Here is a 23643-nt window from a genome sequence, read left to right as displayed (position 1 = left end):
CTGTACTAGCCATTGCATCTTGTTCAAACACCTCTGATTAAATTCTCAGCAGCCTCAGAAAGAACATCAAATTTAAATCTAATTCTCACACCTTCTACCTTTGTCTTTCAGCTGGTGCTTCTCCCAGTCCTAACCCATAAACAGAACTCCTTTCCTATGTCGCTGTCTGGTTAGAAATGCCATTTCATACCGACTTTTAAAGAAAGCAGATAAACCAGCCATCTACATTATGAAGTAGCCATCTCTATTTATTAGGATCTTTTTATCTTTTCTACTATGTCTCCTTTCTATTTACTTTCACAATTTCTTGCATTTGCCAAAATTAGACAGTAAAATGAGGCCAGAATAACATAATTTTTATTTCTCTAAGGTAATATAGAAACGTGTATCACTCTATAAATATTAAACAAGACCAGCGACAAATGAAATAGGCCTGTGAATACAGCCCTCACAAGTTTCATGTTTAGTAACATTTATTAAAGAACATACAGCACCATGCAAAAGAAGCAAGTTCAGCACTTTGTACATATACAAAGGTCTTGCTCAGTCCTTCTCATTAGGACTTGATTTAGGAGGTAAAGACATACCAGTCAATGCGTCAATATAATTATCTACACTTCTAAAGGTTTGACATGAACTTCATTACATGTGTTCCCTCAAAACTTCTGGATTCTCTGTTGTCCCCCTCTTCTCAGATATATTGTTTCCCACACAGGGAAATCTTTCCTTTACTGTATAGACTTCACAAGCCTCTGGACAGGTTAACCTTTAGGTCAGTGAAGGATGATGAAGAGGCTGCTGTCACTATCTGGGGCTCTGAGAGCAGCTCTTGGAAAACTACCTTATTTGCTTTCACAAAGCAAAGACTTCTGTCCACAAAAGCAGCAACTACATCGAGGCTGGCTCAGTTCAAGCACAGCCAAGAGTAATTCTGGAGCATGTTGACATTTTACAGCATATTCACATAAGAGTTATCACATGGACCAACTGTGATTGGGTGTACTGGTAGATACTCCTTAAAGCTGGGATTTCTGCTTAGTATGGTATTTAAGTGAAGAAAGCCCTACAGTTTCTACTTTATTTCAAACTTCTTTAAGCAAAGAACTACTTCTTTCTCTCTAATTTGTCCTCTGCCCTGATTCCCCACTTTGGAGTTTTATATTGGTTTTTTAGTCCAGTCCCTTCAATGAAACAAATTTTACTATAAATTTTTACATTAATTTTGTTTGAAAAGTTTTAATGTCTTTCATTTCAAATTCATTCCTTGATCTCTTTGCCCTGATCTTCAGCTCATACACTTTTTTTCCTAACCAAAGCACAGATGGTTTTATGCTTGTCTTCTTGTTTGTGGTTTATTTCTTCTATTTCACAGAATTGTATAAACTTCACTAAAATGGTATAAAAGTTGAGGGTTTAATGGAATCACTGTAATTTTGACTGAACAATTTATATAGTACCACAGGGTGTTAGGTTGGAGTTCAAATTCCTTATGCATTTAATAAACTCAGGCCAGCATTTGCTTTACAAGCAGCCCAGCACATCCACTGTGTGACTGAACAGCACATAGTAAATAGGGCAAACATTCATTTCTCAGGGATTTTTCAGAACTTCCAGAAAACAGACAGTTCACCTAGGCAGCCAGACCCCACAAATCTGGGAGACCACCAGGGAAAGTGAAGGTAATGGCTTACCAGGAAAAAGTCTGCTGCTAACACTGGTAGAATTAACAATTTAAAGCCCAAAAAAGCACTTCAGCTTCTTGTTTCTAATTTTTGCCAGTTATCACTGCAGGTACACTACTATTTCCTAAATACTCATATGAAAAACTATTTTCATCTACCCATACCTAATAAGCATATCATATTCACTAGCCATAGTACAGCAGAACATGAAGAAGTTTCTAGAATCAAGGTGACCTAAATAGTAATTTCTGTCACAAAATTCATGTAAAGTAGCAGAAAAATGGAAATAAAATTAATGCTGCTTACAGAAGAAAGCAAAATAGTACACAGAATGAAACAACAGCTGCAATTCCCAGTTTTTGGAAGGCCACACTGCTCTGAAACAAACTCTTCCAGAGACCAAATAAGGCATGAGTTCCTGCATTGAAAGTTTGGTCAGTGCAAAAGAGTGACTGACATGTAAGCTTCACTGACCCAACTACATCTGATGTAATTAGTGTCATCATTTTAGGTAGTGCTTCATTTAAACCATAAGTCTTAAATATTTTATTGAATGTTTAAAATTATATAGAACAGGTGTACTCTGACTTAACATGAGAAGATTACCGAGCAGGAGCACCAAACTTGAAAACTGTAATATTTGAATAGCATAAACCCATAATTCCAGTTAACTAGTCTTTAAATTTGTGACAATCTTTCTCCAAGGAAAACAACTGATCATTTTTAGGCATGGTTTTTCTAATATACCAGTCATTGTACATCTATCATAATTGTATCATCAGAGAAGCCAAACCCAGGTCAGATTTTATACCGCAGTAAAAAAAAAAAAAAAATCAGCATGTAACAGATGTTCTCAGAATCTTTGTATATGAAGGAAGTTCAGAACAAAGTATAAAGACCAAAACCAAATTCTGCTTATTTAAAACAAGGGGAACATAACTGCTACTTTATGATACATTTGTTCTCAGCAAATCAGTCAGTCTCCAAATTGTGTGTTTCAACACATATATTATATACAGGTAGTTACACATGATATACAAACAGCACTTTTACCTTCTGAGGGTTATTATCTTGGGTACATAACACTGCAATCCACATAAATTTAGGAAAAAGAAAAGCAACCATCATTATACCTTCTGACACTTTTACCTTCATGGTTATCAAGATTAAAATTAGGTGGAAACTAGTTTGTTTCCTTTCCCAGTGATCCAAAATCCTATTGATTTTGAAAACTGATACCAAGACTATAAACTTCACTAGTGGGACAGGTTACAGCACAGGTAAACCTCAAATCTGCCAGTGACCACACCTTCTTGCCTAACGTGATAGCTAAGGTGTGTCATCTTACACTATTCGCTCCTCACAACTAGAGGAGAACTTCTCACCCCCAGTGTTGTTAATGTTGTCTTAAGGCACCCCAGGTTTTTTCACAAGACAGATTAAAACAATTCATTCTCAATAACACTATTTGTTTCTACTCATGCAGCCAGTAAGAAGAATGTGAACTGTATTTTCTAGTCAGTTGTTTTCCCACCTAACAAAATGCTTTTTATTAAATGTATGCCAAAATATGTGTTTATCCCTTCCCCCATTCCTACAAGTAGTATTTCAGCTTTTAACCCTTTTTTGAAAGAAAGAAAGAAAATTTTGTTGAAGTACTGAAAAAAAAACCAAAAAAGCAAAAGTCTTTCAAATCTGGATGCAAAGTTGTGGGTGAAAATGGAAGAAACTGATATAACTGAAGACAAATATAACTAAAGACTATTATTACTGAACACTGATGCCAAGATACTTATAAAAACATCCAGCCTCCTTGGATAGCTGTGAATCGGGTAGATGAAGTGACAAACCTTGAAGCTTCTGTGCACATCATTCGTCTGTGATTTCAGAGGCATGTTAGCATCTTGGAAAAAAGATTTTTAGAATCATCCTGACAAAAAAAATGAATACTTCTTTTATAGTAGATGAGTCCCACTAATATCAGTGGATTTACTTGCCTGAGAGCCTGGTAAGTCGAGATAAATTAGGGGGAGAATGATAGATCTAAGGTTAAATAAAGGTTGACACCCAGGCTTCAGTAATGGATTTTTGTTGTTGTTGCTTTATGATACCTGCAAAGCTACAAGGTATTTTCTTCTAACTTTTAAATCCATCTCCCCACAAAATATCCCCACCTACCAAAACTCAGATTGCATAATAAAATCTACTTTGCTAAATGTATGAAGGGAACCTAACCTTAACTTACGGGGTTTAGAGAAACTCCAAGCCATTTAACAGCAGTACATCTAAATGGGTTACTGCAAGTCTGGAAAGAGTAAATTACTAAACAGGAGCCATAAAAAAGCCAATATCCCTAAAGTTACAGATCCCATTTATAATTTCAATCTGACTCTATATTTTTTACCAGATGTAGCCAGCCAATATCATTGTAATTAGTCTGTGGTACACTGAATAGCAAATTTTCTCTGATGGACTCAATACCACATGCTCCCATACATGTCCAAAGTAGAGGGCACAATATACCATTTTACAGAACTCTCAGGAATCAGACAGGAGCAGAATAAATCACTCTGTGAACAAGCTGTGTACCAGGCTTCATTAGTTATAATTACCCCCAAAATATGCTCAGCAGAATGCGCACGTGTCATCTGGGAGTGACACACAATAGAGTGGGCAACTTATAAACTCCTCCAAGCACAGAAAGAGTCCATAAAACAACTGGCTTGTGCATTTGGATTCATGTGATAACACCTCCTATTGCATAAGCCACCAGATGACACAGATGGGGCAAATCCAAACAAGGAACATTTCTTTTGTATAGGCATTGGACTTCATTTGATGCCTATTCAACCAGCAAGCTGAGAAAGCTGAGAATGAATTACTAGATCTTTGTCTTTTTCATTTCCCAGACTGTGCTACACTTGCTAAAAATAATAAAATGTATAGTTTTAAATACTTTGAACATAATGACTTACAGAAAAGAAACACAGTGCAACAAAACAAGACAGAATGTTAAATTTAACATACTTAGACAAAAACAAACACTTGACTCCAAAGTTCAAGACAAAATATTTCTAATATAATATTAACCACCATCTCCCTTTCACACATCATATTACCAGAAGAGGTAAGTGCTGACTGAAGGTCTTTGAGAACACCCATATCAACAATCAAATCCTTTGTTTTCTGGAGAAAGTAATATTAATTAATATTATGTTCATTAATCAGATTACCTTTCCTTTAGTGACTACCACTGAACCAAACACATTGTAATTATTGCAACATTGATCTCAACTTTCTCTGTAAATTTGTACATTTTTTTCTTCCTCCTATACTTTCTGCAAATCATATTAAGTTTTTTTGTCTGGGATATTCCTCCTATTCTCTTTCCATCCATATAGCATAATGCTCCTGGTCATCTCATTAAAAGTCTTTCCACATCTTTTCTGTAGTTTTCTATTATTGCCCACTGCTGTGGAGATGTGTTCCTGAAAATACTGGTGTACTTGTTTACTGCAATAAAAATAGGCTCTAGCTCAACGGGAAACTGATATTCATATGCAGTTCACTGCACAGACAGATTTAATGGCAAATATAATATTCTAGTTAAACATGGTCATATATGCCAGCATTTTAATATAAACATGGAAATATATACTGCTTGGATGTTACATGTGTAGGATAGTGCATGTGTACACGTACTGACATGACTGTGCCTATGCCTATTCACTTTTGTATTCAAGTGTATAAACACATGGAAATAGACTCACAGAAAAACATGGACAGATGTATGTGCACACACTCAAAAAGTACCCTGCATCTTTGGGTGGCATATTCAGCGCTTGTACTGTGTTACATTTCTGGCTTGCTGTAAAGAACTATGCAAAATCTCCACATCTGTTAGCTACTTTCAAGACAACTCAGGAAGCAAATCCAAACCTCTGACTGTAGAATATATTTAAATTAGCAATATTAACCACGTGACACTGAGTTCTGTGAAACCACTCCTACCCACAAAATAGATACCCAGTTATTTTTACTGAGTGGAATCTAGCTGAAGTTCACAGACTTAGAGTGGTAACATGAACTGCCACAGAGAGAGCTGAGTATATCCGCAATACCTAAGATCAATTAAGGTCTATTACAAATAGCATCCATTAACCTGTGATCTGTCAGATCTGTGCAACAGTAACACTGTGTGGATGTAAGCAAGGACAGAATTTTTCCCACTTGGCCCCATTTCTGTGTAGTGCAACCGAGAGGTCAGTTTCAGCATTCATGCATTCAATGCCAGCAAACTCCATAGAGTGCTCACAGGCACAGAGGCAGCAATTTCCTATTTTTAAAAGATCAGAGAAGCAAAAACTATTTGTGAATATGAGTGCTATGGTATTATTTGAAGTCACTGCCTTCTTATCATTTTTTCCCCTTTTTAAAGAAACAGATATTGAAACTATCCCAGCTAATAATTTCATTCTGACACTTGAGTTTAAAAGGTTAAGTTACTATCTGAAGAAAGGTAATCTGACTGCCTTTCATAGCAGCCTGCAAGCTCTGCAATCTGCATAGAGAGGGGCATTTGTCATCATTAGCTGAGCAGTGACAGCTGGCACCTAGGGTGTCCCAGATTTAAGAAGTGGCAAAGGCACTCTTTTGCCTTAAGTTGCCATCAAGTATAGCATGTTTCATAAGGAGCAATATTTTCTTATTATTATAGAGCATGAAATAACAGTACTGAATGCATCTGTATTTTTTTCATCACGGAGAACTGGCTGATATACAATTAGCAGTTGCCTTTAGACAGCAAGACACCAGGTTTATTCTGTGAGCAAATATCCAATTCATGTCACTTGAAAATAACTACAATTGGCTTAAAATGAGGGCAGTATATTTTTTTCAGAGATATTTCAGACTGATTGATTTGTAGATTTTATTCATGGACATGACAAATAGTGAACAAAACACAGTTTTTAACTACAGGTATAGTACTGTCACTCCAAGCTGGGAGTGCCTAATTGCTTAAAACAGACAGGTTATTGGATATAAGGAAAAAAATAATCCTACACTGGCATACAAGCTAATGCAGTATATTAATGCTCTGAAAGAATACCTGATGGAGCACTATTTTAATAGCAGCTTTAGAAACTTAAAGTATATTCTCATAGCATATTTAATAACTAAATTTGATTAAATATTTTTTTTCAAAACAGTTCCACAAAATTTTGCAAATGTATTCATATTTAAGTGAGTATTTAATAAATGGAATGGGTTAGAAGTCCATGAAAAAAGTTTTTTTTCATACCACCATCAATAATTCAATCTATGAAAGGTTGAATAAATGGTTTATAAACATTAAGAGATCCTGACTTGGTTGTTTCCACAAAAACAGAATACAAAGCTAAAAATTAATATACCTTGACATGAAACAAACAAACTCTAGCAAAACAACCAACACAAACTAAATAAAATTTAAAAAACAAAGATGAAAAAACCCTCATTTCTCCACAGTCTCTCAAGTTTGGAAACATAATCCATAATGCTAGATGTTGCATTATTATGTAAAATAGTTTTTCACAAATAAAACTAATTTTTGTGTTAATGTAAAATCTATGCAAATACATGCAGTCATTTATCAAGGAAGCTGACAAGCATTCCATATTGGAGAGGGAAAATGAAACTGCCTCAAGAATAGAGGCAATTAATTATTTCTGTATTTTCTCTTCCTCTGTCTTGAGGCACAGAAGTTATCCATCCAGTTAAAACAGCAAATGAAATAAAGAGATTTTTTTTTATTTAAACACATATGGCTTTTGCCTGCAATACTGATCACCACAAGGTCTACAGATGCCCGTGGCTAAATTGTACACTGGCAGATGCACACAAGGGAAAACTGTGTTAATGCAGCGTGGTGAACAAAACAAATGAAGAACTGAATTTTGGGGGGTGGGGATAGAGAGGACTTTTTTACCATGTTGAGATACAGTTTGCCTACAAAGGGTGGATTAGGTTAGCCATAGATTTAGCCTAAAAAGTTTCTTTTTATCCCCTATGTCAAAAATCTGAATATACATACAGAAGAAAACATTAATGTAGATGCTTGCAGTTTTCTAATGTACAGATTATAAATAATGGGCTTGCAAAGATAAATGGTTATATTATTTCATCTTTACAATCAAGGACTAATAATACATAATGAATGTACTCACAGAATATAATGAGAAAACTGTTGTCCAACATACTTGCTGTCATTTTTTACCTCTTTAAAGAAGCAATGGCTTGAAGTGTAGGTGAAAATGGCAAGCATTACGGCATGGTCTAGCACATGCCATATATTCATCTGTGCTTCAGAGGGCTAATAAGAATTCTGCACTTATTAATTGTTCCTTTTGATAAAGTTATTTTAAAAAAAAAGTGAAAATTGAACCCAGTTTATTCCTGGAAATAATTTTCAGAGGAAAACCAGAAACAGAATTGGTAAAATATTTACTGAAAATAAGATAGAACCATGTTGATCACAGTAATTTCTCCCTCAGTAGGCCTGTACAGACTGCATTACCCCATTAAAATCAGTATTGATCTTAAAAAAAAAAAAGTAAAAACCCCACAATTTTTCCCCTGAAAGTTTCCCTTAATTTTACAAAATAATTATTTTGTATCAAGTAAACCAGTAAATAAATAAGATTCATAAACGTGAAGTCACAAAGGTATCTTTGCCTCATCTAAAACTAAGAAGTCTTAAGAGACAGCACTGTTACTACTCTAACAGCTATACTGTAAATTTTTATCTTCTTTTCAACAGCACTAATATATTATAAACGATAACTTTCTAAAAGGCAAAATCTATTTCAACTATGAAGAAAAATTGATAGTAATATTCCTTTCAGATAAACAGATATTTCTACTCTCTTTCAGTAGTTTGATTGGGTACTTATGAAACTACAAGACTACATGTTATTTCTATAGCCTTTCTCATTTCAAGGACATCAGCACTATGCCACAAAGGATCTACTTCTTTATATTTTGTCCTAGAGCTAGCCTAAAACTGGCAGGGAAAAGTAGGAAGGACAGTAGGTGATATAGGTTAAATTTTCAAATTCAAGTAAGAAGGCAACTGGAGTGATTTGCTGCCCTTAATAGGAGGCTCACATTTCCCCTAGATAAAATATTGTGTTCTACAATGACAATGTTCCACCAGTACAAAAAAAAAAGTTCAGAGTGGTGGTGGGAATATATTTTAAAGGCCAAAAGATCTAAGTATCACATTTTTCCTGAGAAGATCTCACCTCTTCTTCCTTAAATAATAAGCTGGTTGACATGTTTCTATTACAGTTATAGTTAGGATATTTTTAGGAACAATAAGTATTCTTAGTGAGTAGGTTGCTTTTATTTAAGACTGCTAAAATACTCATTAGCTTTAGGGAGTTTAGAAATAGTCCTGAATATGTGAAAGTAGATGAAAAAACAGATATTCTGAAAGCATAATCATTCATCTGTTTCTCTGAATAACCTCACCCTCCTCAGAAGGGCTTTAGAGTGTACTGGAGGTGAGGGGGGGCATTTTTGTGAGATTATGTTGTTAAAATATGGACAAACCAGCAATGTCCTTTCTCAAGAAGACATTTTAACACAATGGCTAAAGCACAATGAAATTAATAGGGAAGTGCTGCTTGACAGAAATGTAGATATTTGAGCCAAAAATATATTTCCTCACCAACACATGCATTTGATGCATTAGATATTTTAGAGGCTCACTGTATCTCATCCTCTTCAAATGTTAACCTCCAAGTGTTCTGGCCCTGATCCTGCCCATGATGTCACTGGTGCTTTTAGGCTCACAGAGAAGTGCATGGGAAGTTATTTGCAGGATCAGGGCCTTCATAAGGTTCAACGAAACGTATTAATCACTTACAACCAACTCACTCAACTCCTCCCTTCACTGCTATTTGGAAAGAAAATATTGGAGAGCTATACACTACATTAAAACTACAAGTCTGCATTGAAATATGTTAGGTATGTCCATCCATAGCTAAATCAAGATGAAATGAGTTACACAGGTAATTTACCATGCTTGTGTAATTGCAAAGAGAGAGGGCAAATTTCATTTTGAGTTGGAGGGACATAAGATGCCCAAAGTGTTGGCAGCATGAAAATTAGTAATAAATACATAATATGATCAAATGTATACAAAAAAATGGTGCTTACTTAGAACTTCCTATTGGCCAGTGTTCAAACGTGTTAAGCAATGTGTTCTGCTAATTTCAGTATCTTCAGCAGCTACTGATGGGATGATGTAGTTTAGTTTGATAAGTCAGTATGAAACCAGCTTACAGAAAAACACTAGCCACAAAAGTAAGCATGTTGAAGACATACCACCCTCCCATTTTGACTGGGCTAATAAGATGCTGAGTTGGCCCTAAGACATAGCATATTGTGTGATGCCATAATTTATATAATGATGTATTTCAAATGCTCCCATACTTCAATTTCAACTCACATTTTCTAACACTCTAGTCCTCTCTGGTATTCCAGGGCTAAAGTTACTGAGGGGACAGATTAGTTTAGACATGAAGTCTTCAGAAGCTGCTCATCCAACACATACAGCTTTATCTTCAAGGGCAACGTTCAATATTTTCAGCCACCTAATCATATACAGCAATAGGAAGTAAATGAGAGTTCTGCAGTGTTGGATGGCCCACTACAAATGCAGTAGATTAAAAAGCACTAATCCCCACTGATTCCACACTCCTCTAGCAGTTCAGCAAAAAAAGAACATTCTCCAAGCTAGAGATCTTAAAAAAAAAACCAAAACAAACCCAATGTTGGACTACTCGAATAAAATGCTGTACTATAAGGAATGTCTGGATTTGGAGAAGCTGACGGATAAGTGAACCAAATGAATAATTCAATGAATTTTTTTTCCTGCTTACATGTTTCTTCAGTTCCAGCCAAAATCACAGTTGTGTAAGCTCTGTGTTTACTTTTGAGACACAACATTTTAGAGAAAACAAATCAATTACTGCTTTTTCCCTTAACAGATTGCAGATTAGAGGAATTTAAAGCATTAACAGTTCATTTGTACGACCTAGGATGACAAAGTCCAACAGTAATGCAAATTCTCTTGACGTTTTTCTTTAATTTTTAATAGAAAGCAAATACATACACATTAACACTAATGAATGCCAATTGTGTACTGTAAAGGGACTATGTCACAATTTAAAAAAAAAAAATTAAAATTTTGCAGAGAACTGTTCACAACAGAGGAAAAATGCTTGTGTACCAAAGATGCAGAACTTGATACCCACAGGTCTTAGCAATTAAGTGTATAAATTTATTAAAATTGAAAGATTGCAAATGTTATAGTAACTTACATTTGAACTTTTCGTTTGTTTCTAAATTTGAAAGTGGAGGCAAAAAGTAAACTACAAAATAAGAATACAGAAAATTGAAGGTACCGTCAACTTCTATCACACACACAAAAAAGATGCTGCCTATTTTATAAAATGTGACACATATAGCAAACCCAGCACAAATATCTGTCTTTAGTTTTCTTACTTGAAAAAAAAAAAAGTGAATTTATTGTTGCTGGCAGGATGATATGGATGAAATAACCAGGAAGAACTGAGGGGGAAGGGGAGAAAGAGAAGCCAAGAAATCAGATACATTCAATGAGCCTTCAAACTTACTTCAGCAGTAGGGATAAATAATTTAATCAACTCAGCTTCATTCTTTTTCTTCCTACCTCCCTAGTGCAATTGGCAGATATTAAAAAATAAAACTTTAAAATTCATGAGCAGTTGTGTGTGGAAGAACTATAACTATATAATAAGAAATATAAAGTGATATCCATGCAAGCCCTTTGTGTAGATATGCATCTGCAAGTGCTTTTTAACTCACACTTTTCACCATATGAAAAGGAAATTATTGGTTAAATTGATATGCATGGCAACTTTTTTTTTTTTTTTATTTTCTAAATTGCAATTTGGGGATGTGGGCAAATACAGATTTTCAACAACATTTGGCTTTTTGGCTAACATGAGTACTATAGGCAATGTAGTTTGAAAGATTTGATATAACTAGCAGAGTTCAACAAATATTGTTATAGTACCCCCTAATTAAGGGAAATATTTGGAAAACAGCAGTTTGGTAAAAGTCACCAATATCATACGGCACCGTTATCAGGACAAATGATCAATCATCATTTTAATGAGGTGACTTTAATCCCGATTTTCCAAAACAACTTAATACTCCATAAACTCAGTAGAAATAAAATTCATTGCTGAAAAAGTGTTCCTTTTGTAGTTTACCAAGGATGCATTAATAACTACAGAGAAAAATTAACTCAAGTGACCAAAGCTTTGAAAAATATCTATATTTTTATATCATATATAGTCATACAGATAATAATTTTCGACGTCTAAACCAGACTGACTTCTTGTCATGGTAAACGATAGGGTCACTTCACCAATCACATTTCAGTGGTGTCTGTGATGCCTAAACATACAAATTTTTAAACTATTAAATGTTTGATGTGTGAAACGAAATGATGGAGTGGAGTTAATAGTGATCTTCAGTGTTAAACGTCACCTAATCAAGACTAAATCTAATATTTCTCATAGCAATCGAGATACAATGAATACGTAAAACCTTGCATCACTTGGTATCATAGCTTAATCTTAGCACTACACATTGAAAACTCTGATTTAGTATCTAAGAGGTAATTTCTGCTTAAATTAATTTTGCCACGTCATGAATGTTATGACTTCTGACAGCTTAAAGGTACGACCTTTCCACTTTTGCCTTTGGCAGCTGGAATTGCGAAGCTAAAAGCCAGGGGGCAAAAATAAACAAAACCTGGCCCGGAACATCCCCACCGCTAACGTGCAGCTCTGAGGCTCCTGCATCCCTGGGAGGTTGAGGGGTGCCCGCACCGCAGGAAAGGGCTGTTCCCTCGGCGGAAAGGGAAGAAGGGACAACCTTTTGTCCGCCCGCTGTAACTTTCGGTTTTACCCGGCGCTGCTCTGTGACCCTGTGGGAAAGGGGCTCTTTGACATTTCCAACCCAGACAAGCCGCCCCCGACACGGCAGCGCCGGCGGCGTCGAGCCGGACGGCCCCGGGAGCAGCGGCCACCGCCCGGGGCGGGAACCGGGGCCGGACTGGGGCCGCCGCGGGCCTTCCCCCGCACCAGCCGGTCCCCGGGACCCGCCTGCCAGAGTTGGTCCCGACTTGAGCACTTTTTCTTCCTGTGCACAGCCCAGCCGTGCCCTGCTGCGGCCAAGGCCGCCCCGGGTCTGAGGGCACGGCATCGCCCCCGGGCCCGAGGGGCGGGCTGGGTCGTGCCGGGCCCCATCCTGGGGCAGCGGGGCGGGATGTGTCGGGCCCGAGAGGTGCCTCCCCTTCCCCGCCCGCCGCCAGGGCCGGTGGCGGTGCCGCCGAGCCGGCTCTGCGTGCGCCGGCCCCCGCGGAAGGGGGAAGAGGGAAAAGGGCAGAGGGAAGAGAGCCGACCTTCGCCCCCGCTGCAGAGTAGGTTGCCCGCGCAGCCGGGGGCAGCCGCCGGTAGGAGCGGCGGGGAGGCGCCCGCCCGTGCCCTCGGAGCCAGCCCGAACGCCTGGAAGCGCCTGCTCCGGGAAGGCTGGGGCGGCCGGCCCCCGAGCCCGCAGCGCCGCGGCCGCGCACGCCACCGCCCCGCGGGGGAGGAGAGAGGGAGGGAGGGAAGGGAGGGAGGGAGGCGGCAGCCCCGGGCCGGCGCGGGGACGGCGGCAGCGCTCCTCGGCACCGGCTCGGCAGGCACCGGCACCGGGAGCTCTGCGCCGCCGCCGCCGCCGGTCCCAGCGTGGCCGGGGGGAGGCACGCGTGTCCCGGCCGGGAAACTGAGCGGAGGAGGGAGAAAACCCGGGAGGAAACTGCCTCCTCTCCGCCCCAAAGAGCCAGAAAGTGATCTCCCTTCTCCCGGCTGCGGCCGAGAAGAGGTAAGCTGCTTCGGGACCACCGGTCACCTGCAGTTTTTCAGCGACAGCACCAGTCCTGCTCAACTCATGAGCAGGAAAGGATTCCGGTCGGCTTCCTCCTCGGGAGCGGCACAGGAACACCCATATAACCGCTAGACCGAGGGAGCCAAGCGCACGGTCACAAATTCTCCGCTATGTGCAATAAAGTTGGTCGCATTCGTACGCTGAATAAATGTCGTGAAATGTTCTTTGTGGTATGACTTCTCCTCAGCGACTGATGACAGTTACTTTAGGAAAAGGTAATGGGTCAGTAGTTTAAAGATTCCAAGCGATCAAAAGCTTTGGTGTTTTTTTTTTCCATTCATATATATATATATATATTATTTTTTTTTTTATATATATATATATATATATATAAATGTAGGGCTCTCTTGAAGTGAAGCTCAGTAAATGCTGTGAAGCAGAAGAGTTTACCACTCCAGCTTATTTGCAAATAAATGTCCCGATTACCAACACCTAAAGTACCGAAGGCGAAATTTGCTAATTACACATCACACAGGCGAAACCCCAAACTGTCAGACACGCAAGCCAGCATGTTTGCAGTCGCTAGCGTGCCTCCCGTGTGCACATTTACTAAGCGCAGCTTGCTAGCACAGCTCGCTGTACGATAAATCCTCCAGGTTTGAAATTAATAGGTACTTATAGTGCGTCTCGAAAAGCAGCCGAACATCCACTCCTCACAACATATCGGAGAGCAATACAGAGTATAAAAACGACGCTAGGAATTGGCAAAGGAGATTTACCGTCTGTATCTGCTACTTGATTTTTGGAAGGAACGCGAAAAAGACCTGACAGATATGTTTAGCGATTGATTCTCCCTTCATAAGGTACAAATACAAAAAGCAAGGCAGAGACAATGCCGAAATGCATTAAACCTCAAAATCGATTAGAGCCCGTCACAAGATCCTTTAAAACAATACAAATCGTGGACTTCTGAGCAATATTTTATTCCAAAGAACACTAAATTTGCCATGAATCCGCTGCCTTGTTCACTGGCCGGTTCACGAGAGAAAAAAAAATCCAAACCTACTTCTCGCTTGCAGTTACAGACAACTATCGGGAAGAAAAGGACAGCGTGATGTGACGCCGAGTGGGGGTTAATGAATTTACGCCTGTGCTCCTGCCGGAGCGAGCCCGGTCTGTAGCTCCCTAGTTGATGGATGCCCATTAATACACCTGCATTCACGTCCCGGCCATGAGGAGGCATGCAGGGATTCAGTACGGAGCGGCACAGTTTTGCCAAGTCCTCTCGAAACGTCAATACCCTTCAAGTTACACCCAAAGGAGAGCGATTTCTCTTGATTTCCCTGTGTACAGAGGACCGGGGCGGCTTTCTAGCCGGTAACCTTCTATATGTGCCTGCGTGAGCGTGTGTGGTGTGGCTGTGTATACATATCTATCTCCTAGAGAGGGATTAATTAGCCGGGTTCGAGCTGAAAGAGGCTGCAGTGACGAGCCCAGTGGCGATTGGCCGCCCGCCTGCCTGGCCCTGCCTTTATAATTTCCACACGAGTGCATCTGGGCTCTTATACAAACCAACAGCCAGCTTCTTCTGACATACACACACGGCACTTTTTTCCATCATCTGATTAACCACCCTGCATACACACGGTGATTACTACGGGAAAACATAAATAAATACGAAGAGGTTTTATTATTTTGACTACTGGAACCCTCGCTGTGTCTCAGTGCAACTTTTGTTTTTTCTTGCTTCTGGGAAAGGTGCTGCTCTCGATGCTTTCCTCTCACTCACGGACCCTTTAAAAAAAGGGGAAGGAAAAATATCGCCCCCTCCAGTCCCCCGCCCGCTCCCCCTCCCTTCACCCCCCCGCCACACACACTTCAAGACGGCTGATCTAAAAAAGCAGGAAGAGAGCATCTGAGGAGCAGCAGCCCCGGCGCATTTTGAAAAACATTTGTTACATTTCAGAGTGCGGCAGCCTGTTTCTCCTCTGAAGTTGGCTCCAGCCATAGCAGCCGCATTGGATCCCACAGCCTATTGCGAGACTCCGGTATACAACCCGGATCTCTGCCCCAACATGATCGCGGCCCAGGCCAAGCTGGTGTATCATTTGAATAAATACTACAATGAGAAATGCCAAGCCAGGAAAGCTGCAATCGCCAAAACGATCCGAGAAGTCTGCAAAGTGGTGTCGGACGTGCTGAAGGAGGTGGAGGTGCAGGAGCCTCGCTTCATCAGTTCCTTGAACGAGATGGACAATCGCTACGAGGGGCTGGAAGTCATCTCCCCCACGGAGTTTGAAGTCGTGCTGTATCTGAACCAAATGGGGGTTTTCAACTTCGTGGACGACGGCTCCTTGCCGGGCTGCGCTGTGTTAAAGTTAAGCGACGGGCGCAAGAGGAGCATGTCCCTCTGGGTGGAGTTCATCACGGCGTCTGGCTACCTCTCCGCTCGCAAAATCCGGTCCAGATTCCAGACTCTGGTGGCTCAAGCCGTGGATAAGTGCAGTTACAGAGACGTGGTAAAGATGGTGGCGGACACCAGCGAGGTGAAGCTGAGGATCAGGGATCGGTACGTCGTGCAGATCACTCCAGCGTTCAAGTGCACGGGGATCTGGCCGCGGAGTGCTGCGCACTGGCCGCTTCCCCACATCCCCTGGCCGGGACCCAACCGGGTGGCGGAGGTCAAGGCGGAAGGCTTCAACCTCTTGTCCAAGGAGTGCCACTCTCTGGCCGGCAAGCAGAGCTCGGCCGAGAGCGATGCTTGGGTGCTGCAGTTCGCGGAAGCTGAGAACAGACTGCAGATGGGCGGCTGCAGGAAGAAATGCCTCTCCATCCTCAAAACCTTACGGGACCGTCACCTGGAGCTGCCGGGCCAGCCCCTGAATAATTATCACATGAAGACTCTGGTTTCCTACGAATGCGAAAAGCATCCCCGCGAGTCGGACTGGGACGAGTCGTGCCTGGGGGACCGGCTCAACGGGATTTTACTGCAGCTCATCTCGTGCCTCCAGTGCAGGAGGTGCCCGCACTACTTCTTGCCCAACTTAGACCTCTTTCAGGGCAAACCTCACTCGGCCCTGGAAAACGCGGCCAAACAAACGTGGCGACTGGCTAGGGAAATACTTACCAACCCGAAAAGTTTGGAGAAACTTTAGAGGGTAACTATAAAACCGGCCTGACCGATAAATCTGCTAATTTCCCTATGAAGTTTAAGATGCCTGTTTGAAAAGTCATATATTTCCACTTGACAATGCAAATAATATTCTCTTTTAAAAAGGAATATAGCTTAAGCTCTTCACAAAGAAAAGCAAATGAGAACAGCAAGCATCGTTCCTCTTCGTCACAGTTTTGCAGTTCCCCGTGGGGGAAAAACAAAAAGAAAGAAAGAAAAAAAAAAAAAAAAAGAAGAAAGAAAAAAAATGAAAGTGTGCTACCTGGAAATGAAAATTGGCCGTAATTTGATTGTGACCATTCTGCCTAAAAACGGTACCAACGGATTATAACAAAACCCGGTATTTTTATGTAAACCTTCTGTGAGTAAAAGCTATTTGGATATGCCACCTGAACAAACCCTAATGTACCTTTTAATTTGTATCAAATATTGTGATCTCACATTGTCTTTGAAATTGTGGATGTTGGTGTTTTGTGATTTGGTGAACAGAAGTTAAATTGCCATTTTGGATACTTCAAGGACATTTTCTGCTAAAAAGAAGATACCATTTAAAAAGGTAGATTTTATCACGGTACTTTTGTTAATTGTCTTTTGAAGTGTCTGAACTTAACAAGTTTACATTTTTCGTTTCATATATATTGCTTGTTCTATTTCTAACATTCCATAAATATACTTGAAATGTTATTTAAATATATTCAAAAGAAATTTGGATTCTGCTTATATAATAACGCTTGAATATTGGAATTATATATTTGAAAATGCACTTGAAATACACTGGATAATTACTTTTTGTGATTTAGATTTTAATTTCTGTTGCTGATTTATTTAATTACAAGCTAATAAATGAAGTAAAATGCATATGGGTAAGTGTTTCAATATCGGATCAAGTTTTTCACTTGAAAAACAAGAAGCAGCTATGTTTTTTGGATTTTTCCTTTCTGTGGATAGTTGCTTAAGTGCTGTAAAGCAGAAAACTTAAGGGCAGAGCCCTGACTTGGCGTTTGGAATAGTTTTGTAGAATAGGGAAATATTGGTTGTACAAGCATATTGGAATTTAGCTCCAGATCACCATCAGCAGCTGTCAGACACCAGCGTACTTATTAATACAGTTACACTTTTTCAGCCGTCAGGAAAAAAGTCTGTTTTGAAGGGTTTATTATACGGTGCTGTTGTGTTTCTGCTGGCTTTTGAACAAAGCCGAGGAAACACAAGGTATCTGTGAAGCAGTGTTTTTTGCAAGCAGTGATCCTGATACAACTAGCAATTTGGTGCAGGTACTAATAAAGCAGAAAATAAAATTTATAGGTGAGAGCCAGCACCAATAAAGTGAACAACAATATTACTTCTGACCTACAAATCGGTTACGAATGTGATAAGATTGCCAGCTCCACTCCCAGACATCAAGCCTCTCAGCTCCCAGGGCAGTCAGAGGGAATAACATGTGTGTGCTTACAAAACTGCACGCAATCCAAAGCCGCCCGTCTGTACCGCACTGCCTGGTCCCTCTCACGGTGCATTTCTTTAAAATGGCTTTTAAACCAAAACGCAAATTAACAACACGGATTTTGACTAGGATCCTAATAGTCAACAAGTGCTGAAAGAGGCCGATCTCCTGTGTGACACCCACTAGCAGCTATTTCCAGTGGGTGCACTTTAGCGAAACTGTTATACCCAGAGATTCTGACAGAAACTTTTTACCCCGGCACTGCGAAGAAAGTTCCGAGTTTGACAAATTATTCACCCAAGAGAAATCACTTCATTGCAAACATATTCAGACGAGGAGTTTTCTTGCAAACTATTTATAATATTTCTGCATTTAAAAACCCCAACCCCAAGGTCTTTGTAAAAGTACCTCTCCTATTTCCTCTCTTCCAACATTTCCAACAATAGCAAAGGAATAAAGCAAGAGCTATAAGAATAAAAATACATGCAGACGAGAGGAGCGCCCTGTCGGACACGTCCCTTCTGTCCAACCCTCCTGCCCCGCGTGGCATCCCCCGCGCCGCTCCCGCGGGGACAAAGCCACGCAAAGGTTTCCGCGCAAGCCACGCACCCCTCCCCGCTCGGTGCGGCTCCGCTGGAGGTTTTCATGAAGGGAGGGGGAAGTGGGGCGGCGCTGGCGAATTGGTAGTAGTAAATGACTTCAGAAAAAAACAGAGCTTTCCCACGAACCAACTCCTCGGTACATGTCTGTTCCCCCCTCCCCCATTTTCTTTTCTCACCCAGAAAACAAGCATTAACTTTCATTTCAGCAGTTACAAAGTGTTTACAAAATGCGCCGTATTTTCTTACGTAGAAACTAACGTTTTTGAAATAACGGGATTCTCCGAGAACCTCGGAAGGCTTAAAACCCTCCGCTGTGTCTCGGGAAGGCTGCGGGCTAGGACTGCTGCTCCCTCCAGGGATTTCAGAGCAATTGGCTTAACTACTAAATCTGACCACGTTCATACAAAGCCACCGCGAGAAAGGCTGCTGGAAAACGCGTACGCTGCCGTAATAGAGGATTTAACATCATTAATACATTGCGCTTTTTTTTTTTTTTTTTTTTTTTTTTTTTTTTTTTTTTTAATGCAGCGAAAGGCGGCAGACAGGAGCGGAGCTTGGAATGAGGGGGCGGCCCCGGCGCACGTGTGCCGGGATCAGGGACGGGAACCGGGACCGCGCCGCCCGCCCGCACGCCGCACTCACCTTGGGGTCGATCTTCTTGAAGGCCGAGTCATCCTCATCCACCTCGAAGTAGATCTCTGTGGTGGTGATGGAGAGCGTCCCCTTGGCCACCACCACGGGGGCGATGAGCTGTGCCGGCGTGCTGAGCACCACGGGGCCTGCAAGGCAAGGGCAGCGGCGTCAGGTTGGAGGCGCCCGGCCGGCCCATCCCGGTGGCCCTTCCCACCGCCGAGCCAGCGCCCGGCGAGCCCCCTCGTAAACCCAGTTTGTAAACGCCGTGTTCGTTCCCCTCCTGCCCGCGGCCAGCGCTTTGAACTCCGCGGCCGGGCCACAGGCGAGTTTGTGAGCTCCGGGGAGCTCACAAAAAATCACAGCAGAGAAATTCAGAGGGGTTAGGGTGAAAAATAGCTGCCCCTTAGAAGAAGGTCCCCTCTCTTTTCATGCCCTTTTGCTCCTCGTTAACGCTATCACTGTTCATGTGCGATAGCGGCGGCTCGTTCCACCCCGCCTGGATCCGGCAGCCCGGGGTCCCCGCGGCGGCCGGGCCGGGCCGGGGGCGCAGCGCAGGGCAGCCCGCAGCCCCTGCCCGCCGCACTGACCCTGCGAGCCCTGGGGACATTATTTTTGAGTCTGGATCCAGACCTCAACTCGGACAAGTAACGCCAAATACCAGGGGGTTTGTTTAGTTGTTTGGGTTTTGGTTTTTTTCCCATTTTTTTTTCTTTTTTTTGGTCACCTATTTCAATATCCCATGCACATAAAGGCTGGCATCGTTAAATACATTTACGGCACGATAATTTTTGTTTCAACTCGCTGCCGCTTATCCTTTTAAAATTACTACAACAATACTTCGCTCAAATATATTCCTTAACGAGACGCTTTCACTGGCATTGAAAAGATGGGATGGGGAAAACCTATTGTAAGAGGCAGCCTTCTCCACACAAATTGTTAGATTTTAACTCAGAAAAACAAAAATCAAAACAACCCTTCTTTAATCCAAAAGACAAGAGGCTCGCTTTTTCACCATCTTATCTTCAATATCAATGTCATCTTCTGTTAAAGCTGACAGTGGCCGTGCTTAGGAAGCTCACTTGCTTCGAAGAAAATATTATGTATTAAATATTCTTCTAGATTAAACCACGAAAGCCTGCTGGATAATTTGTATATACATACATAAACACACAGAGCCACATACGTGTACAAACACGCATCTGACACCTAAATAATAAAACTCCAGTACTGAGAAGCTGGGTACGCCACCTGACTGATGCGCCTTCTACAAACTGGCCAACTGACCACCTCAGGAGGTACCAAACAGGGTTTGGCTGTTACACGCAGCTAAAAATGTCCCTTGCAATAAGGGCACCCCTGCTCAGAGGGCAGAGAGCCGTGAGCCTCCCGCTGCCTTTCCGGCCGCTCGCCCCTCCAGCAGCGCCGTGCGGGCGCTGGGGCGGCCGAGCCGGGGCCGGGGCTGCGGCTGCACGGGGGCCAGCGCCTGGGATGCGCCCTCTCCTCCTCCCCCAGCGCTGCCCGCACACTGCTCTACCAGCTCTCGCAGGCAGCACTTCAAATTACTCACTTAGCCCAAATTACTCCTGTATCGGCGCATCTAACTGTCATGTTGTTAATGCTTTACTTTACTGTAACACCCAATTTGAGCCCTTATTGCTCAATATTTTGTCATTTACGCTGCAAAATAAATAAAGAGGAAGGCAGGGATTGCTGTGCGTACAGGGGGAAGCTGAAACGCACAGTTTCAGTGACAGCTTTCAGCAGCCCAGCGTGGCGGACGGGATAATATTGATACAAACTCTATTTTCTTTCATTTTATTGTTTTCCATCTCCTAATAAACCGAGGTAGCCTCTTGACCCCAGTCAGCTGATCGGAATCACATGCGCCGGGCTTGCCTTGCTGCTCTCCCAGTCTCGCCTCCATCTTCTCTCCCTCCCTTGGCGGTGGGAAAGGAGCCGATCCGAGCCGGGGAAGCCCGGCTGGAGGCTCCAAAGGGCAGGGTGATCGATCCGAAACGCCGCTTTAAAGCCTCATCAATCTTCATCTAGGTTGCTCAAGTAATTACGCCCGATTCTCTTGTACGATTACAAGTGGATTTGGGTTTCTATTCCCCAGGCCCCCTTTCTTTGTGTTTACAGAAGGGGGGTTTGTGCAGCCGGCGGTTCTCTGCCCTGCAGAAGCACTTGCCCTCTCAAGCAGAGCGCCCTAGCCCTCCGCTGTCCCTTCTCGGGCACACTTGGCCCGGCGCAGGGTGATGGGCTCCCGGGCCTTTGTGCCGGGAGAAAAGCGCCTTGGAAAGACGCGTCCTGGAAACGACCCGATATTCTATCACTTTAAGGAGGCGTTTGTGGGCTTTGCTGAATCCCAGAAGGAAGAACATCAATTTAATCCAATTACCTCTTTTTCCCTGGTGTTGTGTGGCTAAAATAAAAATAAAGCCACTGCTATTTAATGGCCAAAAGGCCAAACCCTGTAATCTGCCATTCAGGAGGAGACAATGGTGCGCCCCGTTTCGCGGGTGATGTGCCCTGGCGGACGGGAGCAGGGGGCAGAGCTGCAAAAGCAGGGGTGAATGTGGAGGGAAAGGGAACAGTCACTTCTTAGCCCGTTCCTGAAGGCAGGGGAAATCGGGGATTTCTGGCTTTCTATTCCTCCCGAGAAAAGGCTCCGAGTTCCCTCCCAGACTGGTACCTTGGCATCTGCCCTGCATTCTACTCAAATGACACCCTAGATTTGTTGCAAGGTAAACATGTCAGAGATACCACAATGCGACAAGGAATAAGCATTATCGTACTTTCCAGATGAGAAAAGATTTGCCTGTGTTTTTTGGTTGTTTTTTTTTTTTTGGGGGGGGGGGGTGAGAGCAAAAACAGGAACAAAAAAATCCCCACAAAAACAAACGAACAAAGAAAAATAAAAAAAAAACCCCATAGAGCAAAATAAATAGCAGTCACATTATGGGACTTCAGGAAAGGTGATGTTCAAACTAAGTTTAAAAATATCTTTACCGACTTTTTCTTTCCTTAAAGCACAAAATTAAAAAAAAAAAATCGGTATTAGCAGTGTTTAATTTTTACACTTGTCCTTTGGAAATCTCCAATTACAACTTGCAATTCCATAGCATGTTTAAGGAGCACTGAGTCTTTTTGTTGTAGCCTTCAGGGAGCAAGCCAGCCACTGAGAGAATACGAAATTAATCCACTACTGCTATAGAGAGAGAGGATTATGTTTTAATCCCCTTTGGGACAGTCTCTGTATTTTAAGGATCCGATATTAAAATGTTTACATAGAGCATAATCAAAATAGCGCAGATTTTCCATATGGCACCGAGCTATCGGGAAGCTCCGGATCTCCTTCCCGAGCCCAATTGATAATCTAATGAAACAAAAGCTGAGCACACCTGAGCCAAGAGCCGCGGGACGGGCTCATTCGCATTCGGGAAGGATAACGAGCTTGGGCTCCAGCCTCCGCCCGGCCCCTCGGCTGTGCCGAGCTGCGCTTTTCCAGGGGATGTAAATATTCATTTCCAGCGCGGCTGCGGCCCCGGAGAAGGCCAGGCCGCTCTGCCCGGGAAGCGGCACCGGGGATGCTGCCGCAGGGACTGCGGGCGGCACCGAGAGCGCTCCCCTCCCGCTCCGGGAAAAAGCCAACCTGTGGCTGCCTCGCCTCGCCCAACAAGCTGGCGTTTGTGGAGGGGACCCGTGTCTAGGGCGCTTGTCGCCTCTTGGGACTCTAAGCAAAAGCATCTCTCTTTAAGGATCGGCTCGTTGCCTCTACCGAACCTCTCCGGAGCTATCGGGGCGACCGCAACAGAAAGGCAGCGACCTACCAGAGAAGTTCTGGCCTTAAAACGAGTCCAGAAATCACTTCAGACACACAGGTCTAGCAATCTGTTCAAACGGTGATTTTTCCCTGTTGCCTGATCCCTGTGGTCAGCCCATGTGATTTACATTTCTAAAATAAACTCTACCACACATCTACCTTTTAAAATAATATTTTCTTTCCAAACGTAAATAATTGTGAAATTAGAAGGTCCCAGTGAATAAAAGCAGAATGTAACTTCCCTGCTCCCCTGTGGAATTTTTGTTAAACACAGACTTCATTCCCTGTTCTTGTAATTTAGCTCTTGTATATTTCAA

General features: G+C 42.2%; 2 protein-coding genes across 11 annotated transcripts in view; one reads left to right on the top strand and one right to left on the bottom strand.

The window, feature by feature from the left end:
• NBEA (neurobeachin) overlaps positions 1 to 23643 on the bottom strand; it is a 457716-nt gene that overhangs the window by 129221 nt on the left and 304852 nt on the right. For all 10 annotated transcript variants that reach the window (XM_074535327.1, XM_074535328.1, XM_074535333.1 and 7 more), the window contains one exon: positions 19513 to 19649. In XM_074535327.1, the coding sequence (XP_074391428.1) occupies positions 19513 to 19649 (137 nt within the window). The remainder of the gene's footprint in view (positions 1 to 19512; positions 19650 to 23643) is intronic.
• MAB21L1 (mab-21 like 1) lies at positions 14436 to 18337 on the top strand. The gene has a single exon (XM_005482465.4). It carries the CDS (start codon positions 15728 to 15730, stop codon positions 16805 to 16807), a length of 1080 nt encoding a protein of 359 aa, XP_005482522.1. The 5' UTR covers positions 14436 to 15727; the 3' UTR covers positions 16808 to 18337.

This window comes from Zonotrichia albicollis, chromosome 2 (assembly GCF_047830755.1).
Source record: "Zonotrichia albicollis isolate bZonAlb1 chromosome 2, bZonAlb1.hap1, whole genome shotgun sequence".
In the NCBI taxonomy this organism is placed as follows: domain Eukaryota; kingdom Metazoa; phylum Chordata; class Aves; order Passeriformes; family Passerellidae; genus Zonotrichia; species Zonotrichia albicollis.
This window is presented reverse-complemented; position numbering and strand designations above follow the sequence as displayed.

Bases quoted from the DNA above. Each gene is read 5' to 3' on its own strand.
- MAB21L1 (XM_005482465.4), top strand. From the start codon at position 15,728: ATGATCGCGGCCCAGGCCAAGCTGGTGTATCATTTGAATAAATACTAC.